Source organism: Anomaloglossus baeobatrachus, chromosome 5, assembly GCF_048569485.1.
Source record: "Anomaloglossus baeobatrachus isolate aAnoBae1 chromosome 5, aAnoBae1.hap1, whole genome shotgun sequence".
Lineage (NCBI taxonomy): Eukaryota > Metazoa > Chordata > Amphibia > Anura > Aromobatidae > Anomaloglossus > Anomaloglossus baeobatrachus.
Genome location: NC_134357.1, coordinates 88,829,278 through 88,853,149, shown reverse-complemented (window position 1 = coordinate 88,853,149; position 23,872 = coordinate 88,829,278). Strand labels below are relative to the sequence as shown.

The following is a 23,872-nucleotide window of genomic DNA, read 5'->3' as shown; positions in this document are numbered from 1 at the left end:
TCTTTTGTGGCGATGAGTGTCTCGCAGGCCTCTGTTCTGTCTCCTTTTGCCGGGGTACTTCTTGCGCCCCCCCTCTCTGCCGTAATTACTAGGAAACTGGGTTTAGTCCTATAGACTTGCCAAGCGTCCCATACTTGTGTGAAAGAGGGCATATTCTGCTGTGTAAGAGCTGAGAGTTCTTCTGCATAATATAGTTGATCAATTTTCAGAAGGAGTTGCGCGAGGGTGGGTGTCTTTGTTGTGCGCCACAGTTGAGCTATAAGGAGCTTACAGGCCGAACCCACGAATGTCACCAGTTTCAAGTTGGTCCTATCTTCAGGCCAATATTTTTTAATTTTTTTAACTGTTTTATTGTCAATGGGGCGATTGGGGGGTGATTTAACTTTTAGTTCTTTTAATTTTTTCATATTTTTAAAAACTTTTTTTTTAGATTTTTATTTATTTTACTAGTCCCCCTATGGACTTTATGGATCAGCAGTCTGATCGCATGTGCATTTATGTTGATCAAAGCTGCACAAAATGCACGGTTCCTTTAAGAGCCGCTGCTCTGTCGGCTCTTACAGGAACTATGTCATCATAGCGACAGGAGTCATCACATGACCCATCACTACCATGACAACCATCGACTCCCCATGTTCCCCATGTGCCCCATGTCACGGGGCCTCCGATGGCGGTGGGAAATGGCGTGATCATCTCCACGGTTATTTAAATCATGCCGTCCCATTTTGACAGTGCAATCTAAGTGGCAAGTAGGTATGAGTGGATCATGGATCCACATTCACCTGTTAATCCCACATGTCTGCTGTTCAAATCAGTAGACAAGTGCAGGGATCACCGCCGGCTCACCACAGCAGCCGTGGTGATTACCGCGATACGACCAAGGACGTACAGTTACGTACTTGGTCGTAAAGGGTTAACAGCTAAGTTATTAATTGTCTATATCATAATTTGAATCAACCTGTGAGAATTTCAGAGAAAACAAGTACAAGGATGAAATTAACCATCCTTCTTCTGCGAAAGAACAGCACCCATCCTCACAGAAGAGGCATCTATCTCAACCTCAAAAGTCAAAACAACATCGGATTGATTGAGGACTTGAGCTTCAGAAAAAGCTGTCTTGAGAGCCGCAAAGGCAACAGCCTCAGTTGACCAAGAGGAAAAGTCAGTCCCTTTCTTGGTCATATCATTAAGAGATTTCACTAAGGCTGCTTTCACACTACGTCTTTTTAACATGCGTCCTGAACGTTTTTTTGCTGCAAAAGCGGATCCTGCTTTTACAGCAAAAAACGCATGCAAACGCATGTGTTACTTTGCAGGATCCTGTCACTGGATGTTTAGGGGCGGGCATTGGAATCATGTGACCGGGAGTGATGGGAACTAAACGTGCCAGACTGGGAGCCGGCATCTGACAGCTGCGAGGCTCGTAACCAAGGTAAACATCGGGTATACTTGCTTGGATACCCGATATTTACTTTGGTTACAAGCGTCTGCAGCTGCTAGGAGCCGGGCTCCCTGCACACGTTACCAACGTAAACATCGGGTAACTAAGATAAGTGGTTACCCGATGTTTACCTTGGTTACGAGTGTCCGCAGCTCTCAGGTGGGGGAGAGGGAGGGGGAGAGAGACAGAGGGAGGAGAGAGATAGACTGATCACGGAGGCTGGCTTCTGGGCATGCTCAGTAGAGCAAGCAGGATCCTGCCTATCAGCACGCCAGCGTTCACATGCGTTTGCGTGCTGTTTAGTCAGGATCCAGCAATTTGCAGAAGTTGGACGCAGCTCAAAAACGCTACAAGTAGCGTTTTTGAAAGATGTTAAAAAACTGCAAGTCGCTGGATCCTCACTATAACGCACGCAAACGCAGGTGAACACATGTTAACGCGAGTCCATTGCAAATGCATTGAAATGAAAACGCATTTGCACTGGATCCGTTTCTGCGTTAAAAAAACGTTCAGGACGCATGTTAAAAAGACGTAGTGTGAAAGCAGCCTAAGACAGAGAACTACTTAACTTATGGTAATATGGTAATGGTAATGATATGGCTTATGGTAATAACTAGCAATACCTAAGAAGCTCTGTAAAGCTTTAAGATTAGTAGGTTGTACCCAATCAAGGATGGCCCATACCTTAACAAGATACATCTGAAAACCTTTAGGAGAAACCAAATGACCTAAAAACTGAATCTGCTGCACCTCGAATTTACACTTCTCTAATTTGGCAAATAAATGGTTGTCACAAAGAACTTGAAGCACCTCCCGATCATGCTCTCGATGTTCCTCACGCGAAGCTGAGTAAATCAAGATATCATCCAAGTATATCACTACAAATCTACCTACTAGAGAATTAAAGATATAATTTATTAAGTTCTAAAACACTATTGGAGCATTAGTCAAACCAAAAGGCATGTTTTTTTTCCTGTCTTTCTTACCTTTCCTTGTGTTATTTTAGTGCAGCGGTGGGGCTAGCGTCTCCCACCTTCCAACGCACTAGCCAAAGATTCTATAGGGTTTTTCAGGGTCTCAGGTTCCTGCTTGGCGACAGTTGTGGCAACTTTACAGGGCCTGGCTAAAGGCCACTTCACACATAACGAGATCGTAAACGAGATCGTTACTACGTCACAGTTTCTGTGACGCAAGAACGACTTCAATTGCGATCTCGTCACGTTTGACACGTACCAACGATTCACCCCCTGCTGCGAAATCGCTGATCGATGCCGAACAGCTTGGGCCATTTCTGGCTCGTTGGAGTCCTGCTGGGCTGCATGAATCTGTATGTTTGACACCCTATTAACGATTTCGTTGACGACCTAGATGAGATGCACGAAGGCGTGTTGTTGCGTCCCCGTTTCCGCGCCCCTCTCTGCACCGATTGGTTAGCTCCAGGTGCAGGTGCGGCTTCGATCCGAAAAACACACCAACAAAGCGACCGGGTACAATGGACGAAGGAATCAGGGTGGAGACGCAGGTTCTATCTCAAAGCAAAGCGCAAAAGAAGTGACAAAGGGTGACGCAATCCAAAATTTAACCGCTAGATACGCCCCCAATCAGAACGCAGTATTGGCCGCCAATGAAAGCGGAGGGGGGGTATGGAAAAGGCGACGCAAATGCACGCCTACGTGACTCACTGCATTTTACTACGCCCCTAATGGGATTAGAATCGTTAACATAGTTGCTGTGTGACAGGGTCCCAGCGATTTGAAAGATCGTTATACGGGACGCATGCTCGTTCATAAACTCGTTATGTGTGACACCCAACATGCGATTTCAACAACGACTCATAAACGATCCAGAAAGTGTGACGTAGTAGCGATCTCGTTCACGATCTCGTTATGTGTGACTGGACCTTAAGAGAGTAGTGACAGATATAGGTGAAGATAGGAGGTGTCCCATCTACCTCTCTCACTAGAGCTAGGGCCCACCATTGTTATTGTGTCCCTGGTGTTCTCCCTTACTTGTACTGTTTGTTGTATCTTTGTCATGCGTCAGGTTTCCTGTATATCTGAACGCACGTACCATGCTTATCATACCCGACAGCATATCAGCAGTCTTCCACTCAGCACCTTGGTGAACACATATGACGTTATATGCTCCTTTCAGATCCAGTTTAGAAAACCACCTGGCCCCCAGTAATAGATTAAACAGATCAGGAATAAGAGGTAGTGGAATGGATTACATACAGTAATCTCATTAATCTCACTAAAATTCAAACAAGGACGCAACCCTCAATCTTTTTTCAAAACAAACGAAAATCCCACGGCAACTGATGAGGTGGAAGGCCTTATGTGACCCTAATAGAAACTATTTTGAATGTACTCCAAGGCATCTCTTTCAGTAAGAGAGAGGCTAAACAGATGAGATTTAGGCTGGTATAAATTCAATAGCACAATCATATGATCTATGTGGGGGAAGAACTTCACATTCCGCCTTCTTCAAAATCCTGAATAAAATCTGGAAGAAGAGATCTCATAGATGTCAGGGATTTAGAGGAAGGATTGGAAAAACAAAAACTTCCCCAAGGTTTAACCACGGAAGTCTCCCAATTTATGGTGGAATTATGTTTCACGAACCAGGGCATACCCAACACAATTTTAGCTGGTAAGGAAGGAAACACCATGAATGACATAGATTCTGTGTGTAACGCTCCCACTCTCATGCACACATTCTCAACCTTAGAAGTAACATGGTTTCGGGTAAGGGGAGAATTATCAGTACTCGAATACATGACCAAGGGTAGAAACTGTGTACCCACAATTGATAGCAATATCACTGTCAATAAGATCCAAAGCTGAGCCTGAATCAATAAATGCAGAGGTAGTTATAACACCAGATTTAGTTAGAGCATGAGTGGAGTTCTCTTTTTCAAGTCCTCCTCTCAGGAGTGCCAGAGGATTCCCTATTATCAGACATTTATAGCAATTACTGTAGAGATGCTATGTTTCAAATGGTGTCTGAGGGGAAAACTTTTCTCCTTGAGGAGTGTGTCAGTCTCCGAATAGAGAACAGTTTTCCCTTCAGACTCCGTCTTAACTTCTTATACAGCCAGATCAGACCTCATACTTTGCACTGATGAGTGGCAATCACCCGAAACACTGTGTCTGCAACTTGAGGTTCTGATTTGGCATCAATCCTAAGTCATATGACAAGGCTCGTTAAAGGGTCACTTTTGACTTTTAGGATTGCTACTTCCAATAGGTCGCCCTAGAGTTTGTCTACTTTGTCCCTATGAAAGAATTTGCATGTTTCAAATGGAAATTCTCCTTCTAGTGATTTTAAACGCTTGTAAAAAAAAAAAAGTTGCTTTGAATTTCAATTTATTTACTTATTAGCCACTAAGTTGCCAACTTCAGATCCTAGTATAGGGAAAGGGATGCACGGATCAGAGTCCAGCTGGTCACCAGAAGAAGCAAACAAAAAAAAAATCAAGAAAAATCCAGCAATCCCAAACAATAAAAAAATTCCAAGACTTTATTTCACATTTTAACATTCCATGGTTAAAACTCCATTAAAAGGTAAACAGTAGAGTTGAGCGGATTGCAAATAATCCGGGTCCGGCGGATCCGCGGCGGGTTGACAAAGAAGTCCGAATCCGATCCGGAATCCGGCCCTATATATGTCAATGGGGAGCGGAATCCGGGACGAGAGGAGAGAGAGAGAAAAAAAAAAAAACGGATCCGGATTGTGCACCCGGAAACCCGCGTCCGTGTCGGACTCGGATCTGACGCTCAAACCGTGCGGATCCGGATTTTGCTGATCCGGGTCCGCTTAACACTAGTAAACAGATGACGCGTTTCGGATCCAACAGATCCTTACTCATATCTCATACTTTGATATGAGTAAGGATCTGTTGGATCCGAAACGCGTCATCTGTTTCCCTTTTAATGGAGTTTTAACCATGGAATGTTAAAATGTGAAATAAAGTCTTGGAATTTTTTATTGTTTGGGATTGCTGGATTTTTCTTAGATTTATTTTTATAGCATTTCATATCCTATAAATAATCTGAAATAAAACAACATACCTTGAGCATGCTGTATTTTAGAGAAAAAAAGTAAAAAAAAAGGCCACCATACTCTATATAGGACAATGTAAAATTTTCCAAAACTCTTTTTTTAATAAGAAGAGCACCACATTAAAAAGTATTTAAGCATTTCATAGTTTAGAAAATTCCCCTATTTTTTATTAGATATGTTCTCATATTTTAACGAGGCAGGCAAATTATTTCCCAGAATACTGCGCAGTGGAATTCCATTCAATACAAGCCAGTGTTTGGCTGTACGTGAACATCTGAGCATGACAGAGACACAGAGGAGCTGGCACCAAAACTCACAGCAAATGGAACTGACAGGTCTTCAGCTCTGAGAAAACAAACTCACTTGTGTGCGGCCAGCACAGCTCATTGTATCCTGTGTCTACACTTCCCTAGTATACGTACAGCATTAGCATCTTTATATAGAAAAGATTTTCAATACAGTAACCAATATTATGAAACATTTCAATATAGTCACTTGTACAAACAACACCCATTGTTCCAAATTCTAACTTCTGCATAACATTTAGAGAACGGAGCACATGATCTATAACATGACCATTGCTACACTGCATTAATATAATAAAGATTATAATAAACGGTAATACGAAATGTATCCTACGTAAGAATGCAACATTATAGCTTTAGGCTATGTTCATATGTTGCATTTTTGCGGCAATTTATTTTTTCTGCAGCAAAACCTGATCTCTTGGCAGTAAAAAAAAGCTGCATTTTGTCCCTGCTTTTTTGCTGTGTTTTTGGTGTGTCATTGGTTTACAGTACATGTTTAAATAATATGTATTTCTATTGTGCCAACATATTCCGCAGCGCTTTACAATTCAGAGGTTTATATATAAACAAAATAAGTAACAGTTATCAAAGATACAAAATTAAAGCAAAAGAAAAAACAACCCTGCTCGTACGTTTCTTGGGGTAGAGCATTCCAGGGGATTGGTGCAGCTCGGAAGAAGTCTTGGAGTCGGGAGTGAGAGGTTCGGATTAAATTTGGGGTAGAGCATTCCAGGGGATTGGTGCAGCTCGGGAGAAGTCTTGAAGCCGGGAGTGAGAGGTTCAGATTAAATTTGGGGTAGAGCATTCCAGGGGATTGGTGCAGCTCGGGAGAAGTCTTGGAGCCGGGAGTGAGAGGTTCGGATTAAATTTGGGGTAGAGCATTCCAGGGGATTGGTGCAGCTCGGGAGAAGTCTTGGAGCCGGGAGTGAGAGGTTCGGATTAAATTTGGGGTAGAGCATTCCAGGGGATTGGTGCAGCTCGGGAGAGGTCTTGGAGCCGGGAGTGAGAGGTTTGGATTAAATTTTGGGTAGAGCATTCCAGGGGATTGGTGCAGCTCGGGAGAAGTCTTGGAGCCGGGAATGAGGAGTTCGGATTAAATTTGGGGTAGAGCATTCCAGGGGATTGGTGCAGCTCGGGAGAAGTCTTGGAGCCGGGAGTGAGAGGTTTGGATTAAATTTGGGGTAGAGCATTCCAGAGGATTGGTGCAGCTCGGGAGAAGTTTGGAGCTGGGAGTGAGAGGTTCGGATTAAATAAATTAAATAAAGTTAGTTTATTCACCACAAAAAGCAGCAAAAATGCAGCAAAAAAACCCCCCAAACCCTGTTTTTTCACTCTTTGCTTTCAGTGGTAGAAAAAGCAGCAAAAATAGCTGAAAACGTTTGCATGCTGCTACTTAAAAAAACACAGCAGTTTTCCATTTCAGTCAGGAAAAAATGCAAATGTTTGATGAGGTTTCTGGAATGTCATAGGTTTTGCTCTTACTGTAAAAAGCAGCTTTTTATTTGCATAAAAACAATGAAAAAAAAAAACATGCAAAAATGCAACGTGTGAACAAAGCCTTAGAATGTTTTCAAAACTTGAACCAAGAATCTGCACCTCCGTAATAAGTTTTTATGTACTGATTATTACACTATATTTGCAGTAGTACTACAAGTCTCAGAATTCTGCTAGAAGTTATAGTTGCACAATATCATAAGAAAAGTCTCAAAAGCTCCATTCATGATGCTCTTCGGTAACAGGAAAAGTAGCTCAACATCTGCACAGTACACACTGCTGAAAGTCTCCCAAAGAGAAAGTAACTGGAGAACATTGCTCACCTGGTGTCTTTCTTTACTACCCCCTGAAGAGAAGGAGGCCATGTCTACACAGTCTGCAACTTCTGTATGTGTCCCAAATAGCAATAATCCTTTGTGGAGATCTGGAGAAGATTCCTACCAGTCCCTCAGTGAGATCTCCTGAGTTGTGCTCTGTGCTGAGCTCCCTGGATACTTGTTGCAGCTGCTCAGCCTGCAGTTACTGGTATTACATTACATACAATCAGAGGGAGTGGCTGCTGGGCAGCCAGGTACAGCTCTACACTGCCCTAGTGGGAAGGAGATTTCCAATCACTACATGTCATCTACAGCTCCTTCATGTTTACACACCACTTTGTCAAGGGCATTATCTCCACTGCTTAGGGTTGAAGAACAAAAGATCAGCCATCATATATTCAATGTATACAGTATGTGTGTGTATCTAGGAGTCGTACAGAATAAAAATGCGTTAGTTACTTAGCATCCCGTGATGGCTCCTTGTGTGCTACATCCACTAATAATGCATTTTGTTGTACAGTGTATGCATAGTAATGCCAATGCAATGAATTATTCACTTAATGAAAGCCACAAAGGTTTTTTTTCCTTAAAGGTGGCTTTACACACTGCAACATCGCAAACGACATCGCTGTAACGTCACCGGTTTTGTGACGTTACAGCGACCTCCCCAGCGACATTGCAGTGTGCGAAACACATCAGCGACCTGGCCCCTGCTGTGAGGTTGTGATCGCTACAAATCGTTCAGGACCATTCTTTGGTCCTTTGTTTCCCGCTGTGCAGCATGATCACTAGAAAGTCTCAGTGTGTAAAGGGGACTTTACAGCGACTCCCCTTTCAAAAAGCTGCTTTACAACGTCCACAATGACTAGCTAGGTCGTTCTGCAGGTCCGGATCGCTGTTGCGTCGTTGGCCAGGTCTGCCTGTTTGACAGCTCACCAGAGACTTTGTAGCGATCCCGGCCAGGTTGGGATCGCTGGTGGGATCGCTAGAAAGTCTCAGTGTGTAAAGGGGCCTTAACTTTGCTCTTGGACCAACAAAACTCAAAATGTGGATTGTGATATCCGGTATTTAAAAATAATAAAATCTGATTTTGTGATACTCTGTCATCAGATGTCTGTGCAATATGTGGCCATACAGTGGTTGTAGGGTGACCTGTACCTGGCAATTGTCAAGTCATGTCTACTGTATTGAATTTGTATCTTGAAAGAGTCCTTAAAGGGAACCTGTCAGGTCCCATATCTTCCCACAATCACGTACAAGATTTCTCCCGTGCATCCTCCATACTCTGGAACGCTCTACCTCAGCACATCAGACTCTCCCCTACCGTGGAAAGCTTCAAGAGGAACCTCAAGACCCACCTCTTCCAACAAGCCTACAACCTACAATAGCCCTCAGTCCAGTACACCACTGCGCAACCAGCTCTGTCCTCACCTATTGTACCATCACCCATTCCCTGTAGACTGTGAGCCCTCGCGGGCAGGATCCTCTCTCCTCCTGTAGACTGTGAGCCCTCGCGGGCAGGGTCCTCTCTCCTCCTGTAGACTGTGAGCCCTCGCGGGCAGGGTCCTCTCTCCTCCTGTAGACTGTGAGCCCTCGCGGGCAGGGTCCTCTCTCCTCCTGTACCAGTCTGTTATGTACTGTTAATGATTGTTGTACGTATACCCTCTTTCACTTGTAAAGCGCCATGGAATAAATGGCGCTATAATAATAAATAATAATAATAATAATATGCATTCTGAGCTATAAACTGTGTGTTGTGAGGGCCATTAACTGCTTCCTACCCATCCCTGTGTTGTAATATTGTGGAATATGAAAGTAATAAAAAACTTTTATTACTTACATATTTGCTATGTAAATGAGTAGGGTCCCTAGCCCCATGGGCGTCACATCGCCCTGTGGGCGTTTGCATGTATTCCGTGGTATCATGACCCTGTTGGTGTGATACCATGGATTTACATATGCGACGTCACCATCAGCGTCTACAGACGCTCAGAAGCGCATCTGAAGTAGAGACGCGAGCACCCTGATGACGGCTGCAGGAATGGTAAGTGCGCATGCGCGGGATCTGAAGACGCAGATAGTGACGTCGCACATGTAAATCCATGGTATCACGCCCACAGTGGCATGATACCTCGGAATACATGCAAATGCCCCCAGGGCGATGTGACGCCCATGGGGCTAGGGACCCTGCTCATTTACATAGCAAATATGTAAGTGTGACGCCCCTGATCTTATTAGGGTGTCACAGGGAACTGCACTCCTAACTATTGGTATTGCTTCCATCACCATTCAAATCCTAGTCACCTCACACTACACCCTGTCAGGCACACCAGTGGGTGGTCTAGCTGGAATAGGGCCACCCGCCTAGAGGTCAGGCAGACTGGTGGGAGGGACTTAGTCAGTTGTTGAGTGGTAGCCCTCAGAGACTGAGGAGCTAGGGGAGTTGTAGCTCCCTGGGAGACTTTGGCTAGGTCGCAGATGGTGGTCTGGGACCGGAGGAGTTAGAGACTCGGTCGCAGGGTATTGGAGAAAGGTGGCAGACTTAGTTTTGGAGAACGGTCGGCACCGGGATATCTAGTAACCGGACCGGTAACGAGCACGGCGGGGTACTGGCACCTAGATCAGGGAGTAGCTTCACGCAACCTGATAATTAACCTGTGGAGGATAGTCTCTTTATGAACTTTCCCCAAGAGCTCAGAGATCGAAGGCACCAGCACAACGAGGGGGTAGGGCTTTCCAACTGATGCGGCCCACTGAAATCCCAAGTGTCAGCCATCGAAAGCACAGCTCCTCTATTTAATTATAGGGAGCGGGACCCCAACAGCTTCAGGCCGAGGGGTCACTCAGAAATATCTAAACATCAGTGCAAGGAGGCAGGTCAGGACCACCAGCAATAGCAACGGGAACGGATGGGCTCCCTAGAGTGTCAGCGGCAACCAGAGACTTGGTTTACTCCTGTGTCAGAGTCTACTTAATGGTCGTACCAACAGCCACACGGCCTGAGTGAGTACGCTGCCTCCCCCCCACGTCCTGCCTGCTGCATAGACTGCACCACATTTCCCTGCTCCTCCACCATCCAGAGTCCCAGGGCCTTCCCCTACCCGTGGAGGGAACGTCATCTGGCTGCCCCACTCTATCTCCCCCGGATACTCCCATCGGCAGTGGCGGTACTCCCCTTACCGGGAACCACGGGTGGCGTCACGAACACTAATCCCCTGTAAATAGTCCCCTTTTATTTTTGAGTGGCCGCAAGCCTCCGGGTCCGGAGACGCTCAAGCCACAGCAACCCCGGATCCGAGCAGTCCGACTGCTGCAGGGGCGGTACATAAGTAATAAAACGTTTTTTATTGCTTTCATATTCCACAATATTACAACACAGGGATGGGTAGGAAGCAGTTATGGGGCCTCACAACACACTGTTTATAGCTCAGAATGCATATGGGACCTGACAGGTTCCCTTTAGCACATAGACATATCCATTTTTTTCTGGTATCACTGATGTCCCACGGATCACACTATGGTGTGATCCGTGAATCACGTACCAGAAAAAAAATGTATCTTTACAATAATAAGCTTTGTATACTCACCTTCTCCAGCGATGCTGTGTTCGGCCGCTGCTGCCTGCTGTTTCCAAGCCAGCTAAATACTCTCATGAATATGCACTGCACAGCTGACTAGGAAGTAGCAGCAGCAGTGACACAGTAGTGGTCGGACACAGTCGGAGATTCAGCACCACGGAGATTAGGAGCGGGGACAGGTGAGTTTGGAATACCTGATCTCCATGTGCTATCACAGATCACAGATAGCACATGGAAAACACACGTAGGATGAGAATCACAGCACACGGAGGGACATATGCATTTTTAACACATTGGTGAAAAATGTCTGTGTTTTTCACTGATGTGTGAAACAGGCCTAAGATAGGTCATCCATGTCTGATTGCCCAGGGTTCGACACCTGGCATCCCTGCCGATAAGATGCACTTGGTTTCGGCAGCAAGCAGCCGGAAATGCTCAATTCTGGAGCTGCTCAGTTTCCTGATGGTGGCTGCGTCTAGGTACTGCACATCCACCTCCCATTCACATCAACAGGAGGGGCATGTGAAGTATGCAAACGTGTCAGAAGATGGGGCACTCCAGAACTAAGCATTTCCAGCTGCATGCTGCTGAGACTGTGTAACGCCTGCCTAGATCAACAGACTCAGGGGGGATGTAATGGACAGACTGGAGGGAAGCCACTCACCAAGCAGGACCCCCAGAACCCTGAAACCCTTTAACCCCTATACAGGGATTTGGAATTACACAGGGCCCTGGAGATCACTACCTGTGGAAGGCTGCAGTCTGATGAGAGTAGTCATCAGGCAGAGTCAAACCAGGAATAGCAGAACAGGGACAGAATCGGCAGGCAAGGACGTAATCAGAAAACGGAGCAGAGGTAAAATCTAGATCGGGCAGCGAGGTACAAAAACAGCAGGCAGAAGGGTAGTCAGCAAACACACAGAAGTCAGCACACAGGAATCACAAAACAGAATAGGGCGGACCAGGAGCCAGGAAATCAGAACTATCTCTGGCAGTGGTCATGTGACAGGAGGGGGAATAAAAAGGGTGTGCTGTCTTCCCATTGGCTGTAGCTGAACGCTGGCAATTTCAGCTGGAAGACACACGCCACCCACAGTCAGCCAGCGGTACTGCAGATCCCAAGATAACCCAGCCCAGTGGATGATCGGAGCCTGCGCCCACCGATGCCGCTGGCATCGACTCCTCTCCCATCACCAGCACCATCCACGGCAGGAACACGGCGTCGCCTGGTGATCAGAGCAGAAGTCTCTGGTGCAGACTCCGGCGGTGACGTAACAGACTGAGAACAGCTAATTGGCGGAGGTGCAAGATGTCGGACCCTGGCTGATCAGACATTGATTACTTATACTAAGGATAGGCCATCAATGTAAAAGTAGTTAAAAACATCTTTAACTAAATTCAATAAAAGGTAAGTTTGGACACATTTGGGGAAGTTTTGGGACTTTGGACTGAGGCGCGCCACGTTACATCAAAATCTGCAATTAAAACTTTTCAAAGTAAAGCCAGTGAAGAGGAGGTATAAAGATTGATAAATATGAAAAAACACTAAACAGGCAATTCATTAAGACTGGAGTAGCGTACACCAGTCTAAAAGGGGTTGTCCGCTTTAAATCCACCCTATGTGACTGCAGACTTGTGAATACTCACATCACACACACTGTGCACATACTCAAGGCCAGAGTAAACGAAGGAAAATCCAGCATCCAAGTCCAATATAAAAAACTTCGACTTTATTTAGGAAAAGGTATAAAACACGGTAAAACAGCTTCAAAAAATTTAATGTAAAATGATCATGTACATTTTTTTGAAGCTGTTTTACCGTGTTTTATAACTTTTCCTAAATAAAGTTGAAGTTTTTGATATTGGACTTGGATGCTGGATTTTCCTTTGTTTACTCTGGCCTTGAGAAATATAGTATAGTTCTTCTGAAAAGTGATGTCACTCACCTTATTAGCGGAAACCTTCGGGTCTCTCAGGGTCTCAGAGGAGGATTTCGAATCAGAACTGTGCGGATGTATATGAATCAGGAAAATGACCACACAGAGACGAATCTTTATTTGGGAGAAGCACAGTGCTCTTCTAACCCTTGTGTTCAAAACATAGCATATATATATATATATATATATATATATATATATATATATATATATATACAGCTTACTCAGTACATTCACGTTATCTATTAACCAACCAGCTAGCTTGGGCGTTTTTCATTCCTTGTTTGAACAGTCTTAGCAACATTCGTTAGCAAAACATTTAAGTTTGTCTAGACATAGACGAGAGTCTATGAATAGAACAATGTCAGTTACTTATTTGAAACTACAGATGAGTATCTCTTCTATTCATGAATGTCAGTTACTTATTTGAAACTACAGATAAGCATCTCTTCTGTTCAAGAATGTTATTTACCTATTTGAAATTACAGATAAGGATTTCTTCTATTCCTGAATGTCAGTTACTTATTCATGAACTAAAACTTATTCTACTTAGCCCTAAGCATAATTTGTTTTGGTCATACATTCCATTAATATTTCAATTAGTTATATGTGGAGAAGTAATACATAATACATTCAAAGGACAGATCATCTTATTATCATACTGGATAAACGATTCATAGCCTAGGCCTTCACAACCTTATGTGCAAGGCATTGCAGTAGCTTAGGTATCCAAGTGTACGGCCACACATGTATGGACAGTTAGTTGCTAGTTGTGACTTATTAAAGGGAATCGATCAGTAGAATCAACCCTCCTAAACTGTCTATATGGGCATGTAGATCATAGGAAGGTGAATAAAATGACACCTTGATATCTGAGTTTCGATGTCTTATTCCTTAAAATGGCACGTTTTTCTTATATGTAAATGAGCTGTTCCAAGCTATGGGCTTAAGGCCGGAGTCACACTTGCGATTGAAAAATTGGTCCGATTATGATGCCGGAAAGTAGGACAATTTTTTCTCAATTTTCATCATTGTGCTGCCAGTGTGCTATCCGTTTTTTTTCTCAGCAGCTGTTACTCATTTACAGTCATGTACAGGACCATTTACGGTGTTCTCTACTACATGATAGCATTGTATTTAGGCCTAAGCCACACGGCGAGAAAAACTGTGCGAGTGGAGTGCGATAAAACATTGTATTCCCCTCGGACCAATTCTAGCCTGTGTGTCAGCACACATGAGCGATTATTTTCTCAGCCCTAATCGGACCGAGAAAATAATCGCAGCATGCTGCGATTGTAATGCGAGACTCTTTCTCTCGCACCCATTCAAGTGAATGGGGCGAGAGAAAAATCGCACTGCACTCGCGGTACACCGGTGTACTGCCAGTGCAGTGCGAAAATGGCAATAGCCGGCTACGCAGGAGAGAGGGAGAGAAATCCCTCCCTCCCCTCCTGAGTGCCGACCCGCCCCCCGCAGCTGAGGTCTGCTGGCACGAACGGACCTCAGTTGCAAGGACATACGCATGGCACTCGGCTCTGCTGTACTGCCAGCACGAGCCGTGTGTCATGTAAGTGGATTGCAGTAGTCCCCGTGTGGCCCCAGCCTTAGAAAAACAGATGTCACTAGGATGGTTCGTGTGCCGGCCGTGTGACATCTGTTTTTTTTCTCACACCCATAAACTTGCATTGGAGAGTCTCGCATGAGAAACTGTGGAAATCGCAGCATGTTGTGATTTTTTCCTCAGTACGATTTTGAGCTGAGGAAAAAAAAACAGATTGGAGCTGCCTCATTGATTAACATTGGTCCGAGTGCAATGCGAGATTTTCTCACATTGCACTCGTGCGAGTCAAGCACAAGTGTGATGCCGGCCTAACTCCCTGAGAATCTTCCTCCAGAGCTTATATTAAATGAAAGGAGGTTTTATTGCATCTTTTAGCAGTACTGCAATGATCCAAAAAAAGAGACAAAATTCAGGCTTTTTATTTTTTCTGGTGTTTACTGATCAAATTCATTCATTTTAGATTCTGATAGAGCTCACTTTTCCTGACACACCAACACCAAATATGTTTATTTTTTTTAATTTTTTATTATTTCTTTAAAAAATTCTGATTAAAATTTATATATTTATTTTCCACATATTTTTATATTTTTTTTTTACTTTATTTTTTTAGTCCACTTAAGTATTACAGTATATAATAAAAATCATAATCTCCTATGAATCTCTGCTACATGCTGGTCTTTACAGAAGTACTGTATCATAAAGGCAGGCATGGGCAGGTGCATAACTAGGAAGGGCCACCTAATGTGGTGGTTCAATTTGTGGGATTCAGCTCTTTTCCAAGCCACTTTTCAAGCTACTAGCCAACTCAGAGAACATGTAAAAGGCCAGGTCCCTGCATTCAATTGTATAAGGGGGCCGTATAGGTGGGGGGAGTGAAAAGGGACAATATGGAAAGTAAAGTGTGAGGAGTGTATGGGGGATGAAGTGTGAATGGTCAGTATGAGGAGAAAAAAGTGTGAGGGGACAATATGGGGAGGGGAATGTGAGGGGACAGTATGAGGGAGTGTCAGATAACAGTATGAGGGGATTAGAGTAATAGACAGTTTAGGGGAATAGTTTGTGGGGAGATAAAATAGAATGGATATTGTGGCGGGAAACAGTGTAAGGGGACACAATGGGGATAATAGTATGGGAGGAATGTGAGGGGACATTAAGGGGGAGGGAAAGTGTGAGGGGACTATATTGGGACTGAGACTTGAGGGACAGTATGGGGGAAAAAGTGTGAAGGAACAGTATGTGGGAATAGTGTGAGGAGATAGTCTAGTGGGGATACTGTTTGGGAACAGTATTGAGGGAGTAGTGTAAGGGGACTTTTTGGGGGTAAAAGGATAAGGAGAAAAGTGCAATAGGATGGTAGGGAGAGGAAAAGTGCAAGGGGACAGTAAGGGGGAAAGTGTGAGGAGACAGTATGGGGAAGTGTAAATAGACAGAATGGGAGTGAAAAGTGTAAGGGGAGAGTATGATGGAAAATTGAGAAGCATACTATAGGGTGAATAGTGTAAGTGACCAATATGGGGGATAAAGGTTTAAAGAACCTTTATTGGGGATGAAAAGTGAAGGGACAATATTGGGAATACCATGCGAGGGGAAAGTATGGGGAGAGAAAAGGGTAAAGGGACAGTATGGGGTGAAAGGTCAAAGCGGCAGTATGTGGTAAATAGTGTGAGGGGACAGTATGGAAAGGGAAATGTGAGGGGGCAGTATAGGGGAAAATGTGAGGAGACAATATGGTGGGACAATGTGAGGAGACCAAGCAAAGTGTAAGTTGGCAGTATAGGGTGAATAGAGTAAGGGAAAAGTATGGGGAGAGTAGTGTAAGGGAACAATGTGGGGGTAAAAGTGTAAAAGTATAGATAGAAAAGTGTGTGGTGACAGTATGGGAGAGAAAAATGATTGATTGGGTTGAGGTCTGGGGACTGTAGGGGCCAATCCAGCAGCTCTATTTCATTGTTATTGAACCATTACTTCCCCAATTTCGACGTATGTTTCGGGTCATTGTCCTGCTGGAAAACTGTCTTCCTCTTCATACCCATAGTACCCAAGTATGATCAATCATTTGCAAAAAATCTCATTGAATTGTTACAGTAGGAATGAATTTGTGAATATTACACTTTTTATTTCTTCATTGTTGCATGCCATTCATAAGCAGTGCTGGCTCCCCTCCTTTTTTCGTTTACTGGTCAGGTGGTTGACCGCCACCATGCCGTGCACGCCTAGTGTGGTTTGCAAATTCCTTCTGTCGCCATCAAAATTCAGTTTGGTGCTTGTTCACACACAGCCACCGCCGCATCATTATTTAAACACCACCTGCCTGAACCTTGTTCCGCCCTCATCCATGTTTGCTGGTCTGGCACTGTGAGGGCCAGTCCTGACATTGTGCTGGTGTGTGTGGTTCTGCCACACACACTGGCACCTGGGCTGCCTTTATTCGTGGTTGTCAGTCCTGGCAGCATGGGAGCGGTTCAGACATGTCTCGGGTAAGTGGTGCTTTCATATGGTCCTGCTCATTATATGAGACCTTATGGAACATAATAATTTATAATATAGCGTTAGGGACCCCCCTATAGAGATTTGCCGTGACAGGGCAGGGGGGCTCAAATCATTGATCAATCATTTGCAAAAAATCTCATTGAATTGTTACAGTAGGAATGAATTTGTGAATATTACACTTTTTATTTCTTCATTGTTGCATGCCATTCATAAGCAGTGCTGGCTCCCCTCCTTTTTCCATAGTACCCGAGTGTATGAAGGAACTCGTTTTGTAGAATACTCACGTATAGTTAAGCATTCAGACCACCATCCATTCTGGTCAAGTATCAAAGTATTCCTGGCTGTGAAACAACCTCATATTATCAGGCTTTCTCCAAGAAACTTGACAGTTCCTTCAATTTCTCAATCTGTTAGCCCCTTTTTATCTTGTTTTTTTCCAGACCCATTTGCACCCATTAGAGGCTAGTCCATTGACTTTCGTCTCATCTCTCCAAATCACCCGGTTCACTTCTTCAAATGTTCACTTTTCATACATTTGTGCAAACTTGAGACAACACTTCTAATGACAATATTGAAGTTCAGGCTTCTTCACCTTGTTTCAGGCCACCATTCCAGACTTGTGTAACCTGCGTTGCACGGTGCTTGCATGGACGTCTGTCATCTCACTATTTCAAAACTTACGAGCCACCTCCACTGCCGCGTTTGTCGTGCCAGAACTAATAGAGCTGGTGATGAGCCAACATGTTGACTCCGATATCTTTGCCTGTGTCTTGGCTTTTGAATAGATGGATAAACTTAATTTCATGTTCTTTCAACTGTCATGGCACTCACATTATGCAGTTTGGCAATTTTTGTTGGCTGAGAAACTGCTATAGATGAGCTAGATTCTGTTTCTCCTTTTATGGGAAATCTTCATGGCTGTTCCTTGATTCAAACCTGTGACCTTTCACTTAGGAATCAACTTAATAACACACTGAGCTATTAGGGAATGTGAGAACAGGTTGTAATTTGTAGTATACAAGAAGAAAAAGATTTTTCCACCACCAGGAGCAAAATAGTGACAATGCACTGACAAGACAAGAAACTGCATTACAAATCATATGCTAAATAGTTGCAAGTCAAATTTATGTATGCGATAGCCAAGATGATTGTTTATAAAATGAAGGTAGTCTCATATACCAAGCTATAGTGGATGGTGAGATATGGAGCCTGATAGTCAAAAGTTCAAAAAATTGTTATTCTTTTGCTTTTCAGTGTATTCCTGTACTGATTGGGGTGATGTATTTCTGTACTGATGGGTATCCTGGTTATGCATTCATGTACTGCTGGGGGTTCTAGTAGTGTATTCTTGTACCGATTATGGATGAAATGCTGTATACCTGTACTGTTTATGTATTTCTGTATTGTTGTATTTCTAATTATGTATTTTTGTAATGATGGAAGTTTTTGTGATATATTCTTCTTTTGATGGTGGTTCTTCTGATTTATTCCTGTACGGATTGTGGTTTTGGTGATATATTTATGTATTGATGCCTTTTCGGATGTATTCCTGTATTTTTTTGTGATGTATTCACGTACTGTACTGTTATGGTCTGGTAACCGTGGACGATCACAAAAAATCCCATTAATCAGGAAAAAAGCACAAGAGTAGTTGGAAACTAAGCTGACTGCAATCCACTATCTATCGGACAACACTAGAAGTAGCAGTGGGATGTTCCTAACACTCCCAGACACCTTGTCACTGCCGGAGAAACTTGCTACGCCTCAAAGATAGAAATGAGGAATCCTAACTTGCCTCGGAGCAGTCCCTAAAGGAATAGTACTATGGGGAGATAAGGTATGCACACCAGTGACTATGTAAGGGGAATACATGAAATAGCAGAAACTGCTGTGTGAATACTAATTATTCACACAGCAGTTTCTGCTATTTCATGTATTCCCCTTACATAGTCACTGGTGTGCATACCTTATCTCCCCATAGTGATGTTTTTTTTTAGGTTTTTGCACCCAGTTCGGACTTAGAATGGTGTTCCAAACGTTATTCCTATTCCCAAAGGAATAGTAAGCCCCCAAAATGTAACTACGGTGATGTAAGAAAATACAATACACAGAGAAAATATAGATTAGCAAAGGTGAGGCCCGACTTACTAGATAAATAGGACAGGAAAGATAACTGATTGCAGTCAGCAAAAAACCCTGCAAAAATACCAAACTCCTGATAGAAAAAAGGCCTAAGACCACAAGGTCTCTCCCCCACTATATCAGGTACGCTTGTGCCAGACACTTTAAACAGAACTGCAGATATTATGGGAAGAAACAAAATCACAGAGCCAATATTATTATTATTATTTATTTATAGAGCACCATTAATTCCATAGTGCTGTACATGAGAAGGGGTTACATACAGAATACATACACAAGTTACAGTAGACAGACTAGTACAGAGGGAAGAGGGCCCTACCCTTGCGGGCTTACAATCTATAGGATTTTGGGGAGGAGACAGTAGGTGGGGTGTAGATTGGTCGGGCGGCAGCTCCGCTCGGTGGCCGGGTGGAGGCTCCGCACGATAGTGAATCAGTGAGGTCATTGTAGATTATAGGCATTTCTGAACAGATGGGTTTTCAGGTTCCGTTTGAAGCTTGCAAGGGTAGCAGATAGTCTGACGTGTTGAGGCAGCGAGTTCCAGAAGACTGGGGATGCTCGGGAGAAGTCTTGGAGTCTGTTGCGTGAGGAGTGAATGAGAGAGGAGGAGAGAAGGAGATCTTGGGAGGACCGGAGGTGACGTGTTGGAGTGTAGTGGGAGATTAGTTCGGAGATATATGGAGGAGACAGATTATGCACAGCTTTGTAGGTCAGTGTTAGGAGTTTGAATTGGATGCGGTGGAAGATTGGGAGCCAGTGGAGGGACTTGCAGAGAGGAGAAGTGGGGTGGTATTGAGGAGAGAGGTGGATCAGACGGGCAGTAGAATTAAGGATGGACTGGAGAGGGGCGAGCATGTTAGCAGGGAGGCCACAGAGGAGGATGTTACAGTAATCGAGGTAGGAGATTATGAGGGCATGCACTAGCATTTTTGTAGATTGCGAATTGAGGAAAGGACGGATTCTGGAAATATTTTTGAGTTGAAGACGGCAGGAGGTGGTGAGTGATTGGATGTGTGGTATGAAGGACAAGGCAGAGTCAAAGGTCACTCCGAGGTAGCGAACTTTGGGTACTTGCGAGAGCGTGATGTTATTTATTGTAATAGATAAATCAGGTGGAGAGTGTAGGTGAGATGGAGGAAAGATGATTAGTTCAGTTTTGGCCACATTGAGCTTTAGGAAGCGAGAAGAGAAAAAGGAGGATATAGCAAAAGTACAAATAATCAAAATCAGAACAGAGAGAAACTTCCTTTCTTACTGTAGGAACTGCCCTCTCAAAAATAGCAGAGAGCCAGATTCTCACATACAAGAAAACAAACACAGAACAAAATGAAAACAAAAACACTAACACCCGTAGTTGCAAAACCAGCAATATGGAAAAGAAAACCGGCAGACTTATCTGGAGTGAATTCTGGCACAGGATAAACAGAAGGACGAACTCCAAACCATCTTCAGAGGCAGAAGGAACATTTTTCACCGTCAGCAACTAAGCAGAAACTGCTCTACTATATACACCAGGCTGGTCAGCAATAGGACTTTTTAGATTCCCAATTAATACCAACACCTGTTTGAGTCACAGATTCAGATTCAGCTTCAATACCATTCCTGGCCATCTGAGGGAGCTCCAAGCCAGCAACCACTCGGATGACATTCACAACACTGTACTTTGTTCTGCTCCTGTACAAATGTAGCCATTCATATTTGTCAGAAAATGTGATCTATGGCTATGTATCGGTTATCTATAAGCTGTTATCTAAGCTCCCTAGCGTCCATATACAAGTTTAATAAACCAGTCAGCGAGCAGGATACCTTGGACCCTCAGCTGGTCCTAAACTCACCCTGCTTAGTGAGTAGGCCGACGAGCTCACTAGACTCGCTACTACACTAATTGTGAGGGCTGGGGAGGACTGGTAGGCCCAGGAGGTGGATCCACTGGACCGAGCACCCCACCTGGAGGGAAGGGTGCACGGTAGCTGGAGCACTAGCGTGGCAGGAATGGGAAGAACCAGGTCACCAGGGTCATGGAGTCCCATAGGACAGTACAGGAACAGGTGCAGGTATCAGGAAGCAAAGACAGGACCAGGTCACTAGGGTCACAGCGTACTTTAAGGCAGTAATACAGGAAACAGGAACAAAAGGACCTGAGCACCTAGCTCACAATACAAAGCAAAGAAACACAAGCGATGATCAGGCCCCGCCCACATGGAAAGGCCAGTCTTATATACCCAGCACAGCCCCAGGTCATTTCCTGTTGCAGCAGTGCTGGGCCTATAAGACCAGGTGAGTGGGCGCGGCCCGGTCCTATACAGAGGCATCAGTCAGAGTCAGACTCCTGAGACCTGGAATAGGACTCAGGGGAGCAAGAGCGGGAGCGGCAGGCGTGACCAGTGGACGCATGGACTGGACCAGTGAGCAAGGAGCGGTGGTGCGATGGTGAGACTGGATCAGTGAGCATGGAGCGGTGCAATGCAGGTGCGACCGGATCAGTGGGTACGGAGTGGTGCCTGGATGGTGAAACCGGCTCAGTAGGTAAGGAGCGCTGCTGGGACACCGGGAGCGTGACACTAATAAACATGGAGGGAAGGGAAAGACAGACAGGGGGATAAACAGAAGAATACAAACATCAAACTTCACAGCAATAGACAGACTCCAAAGTAGCACATGGATGGGCACAAGACAATTCCTCAGCAGTTCCTTCCATCAGGTTGGCCAGAGTAGAATGAATTCTAACAACAGCAAGGACTTCTGGGAAGGCGCCACTATTTAAACCTAAATGGGCATGGGCTCAAACAGCTCCAGCTGACCTACACTGCTATGAGCTGCTAGCAACAAAAACTGAAATTAACTCATGAGACGCTAAAGGAAAAGAAACTGATTAAATGAGGATTCTAGATGGAGATGGGAGGCTTCAATCCTAAGGCTGTCACTAGTCTCAAAAAGGAAGGGAGACGATAATGACAGCTTGGCGGTTTCGGCAGTCATCACATGACGAATAATGTAAAAAAAAAAAAAGACAGTTGCATTCTGAAATGCTAAAGCAATGCAAACCATTAATGTTAGAATATAGACATGCATTACAGTAGCCACGTCAAGAGAATCTCATTTTACTGGGTATCTACTCTGAACTGAAGCTTCTCTCTGGGTTTGAAAACCTCCATGAATTGGATCCAAAAAGGAGAAATACTCACCATTATTTTTTATTTACTATTCTTTGTAAATTGTTTTCTGACTTTGTCTCAAAAAACTGCAAGAAAAAGCGCAAAGGTCAAATGCCAAATGTCAAATGGTCAAATGCCACAAACAGGCTGAAAAAATGTTGATGCTACGATTTAGAAAAAAGCCAAACTTGCATGTACAGAGTTTAATATTTCCTTTTTAACGCACAGTACACATATGGATGCTGTGAGAGAATGCGGATATTTTCATGAAGATTTTAGGAGCATACATCACGCATTTTTGGGCAAATGCAGAAATTTCATATTGAAATAGACGCTCTAGGGTCTTCTTATGAAAATTCACATATTAAGTGAACATGTAAAAATGTTGGATTCGGTAACCAATGGAATGGGAAGTTCGAATATATTTGCACCAACTCTACCTATATTTAGAATATTTTTCCTTGTTTATGCAAAGAAATTATCACTTCCCTTAAGGGCTCGTTCAGACGACCATATAAAGTAAACATGTGCAATCTGATTTTTTATCGGATAGCACACTGACCCATGTTATTCAATAGAAGAGTGCACATGACTAATGATGAGCGAGTTTCTAAATACTCAGATTCACGATACTCGTAACGCATACTGTCTAATACTCGCGTATTCATTCCGAATAGTGTGTGTAACGCACGTCAATGGAGAATACTTGCAATGTAATGAGTAACCCGAATGCCGTACTATTCGTGCAAGTAGTGAATAGTACGGCATTCCGGTTACTCGTTACATTGCGAATATTCCCCACTGACTTGCATTGCACACTATTTGAAATACATATGTGAGTATTAGACAGTAATCGTTACGAGTATCACGAATCCGAGTATTTCGAAACTCACTCATCATTATAGATTACTGATTTTTTCACTGACAGTATGCTGCAATTTGATTCTGAAATCAGGTTTAGGAGGCTGTTCACTACTTGGTTAACCTCTTCTGATTCCATGTTTCCTCCAGGTAAAATAATAAAGGCTATACTCTCACCTTCCATACCGGCACCTTTCTAGCGGTGTCTGGAATCACGGTGCCGGGGTTGACGTGACGTTGTGATGTCATGCAAGCCCCACGTTCAATCACCGCCGGCTTCTGTCTCCCTGCCTTTGGACACAAAAGCAATCAACAAGAAGTGAGTGGCAGCTGCAGCGCTCACCTCAGAAGACTGGGAGAAGGAAGCGGACGCTAACTGGACGCAGGGCTCGCATGACGTCACAACCCCACGTGAGCCTCAAAACTGTGATCCTGGACACCGCTAGAAGGGCACCGGCATGGAAGGTGAGTATAGGCTTCATTATTTTACCTGGGGGAAACTTATGGAATCAGGAGGGGTTGC

At 44.0% G+C, this 23,872-nt stretch overlaps 2 protein-coding genes across 2 annotated transcripts in view; one reads left to right on the top strand and one right to left on the bottom strand.

Annotated features, from left to right (window-relative positions):
• ANK3 (ankyrin 3) overlaps positions 1 to 7,762 on the bottom strand; it is a 1,059,766-nt gene extending 1,052,004 nt beyond the window's left edge. Inside the window, exon 1 of the mRNA XM_075348673.1 lies at positions 7,632 to 7,762. Within this exon, the coding sequence (XP_075204788.1) occupies positions 7,632 to 7,673 (42 nt within the window). The 5' untranslated portion in view covers positions 7,674 to 7,762. The remainder of the gene's footprint in view (positions 1 to 7,631) is intronic.
• Positions 1 to 23,872, top strand: part of CDK1 (cyclin dependent kinase 1) — a 121,149-nt gene that overhangs the window by 32,565 nt on the left and 64,712 nt on the right. The gene's annotated exons all lie outside the window — the stretch shown is intronic.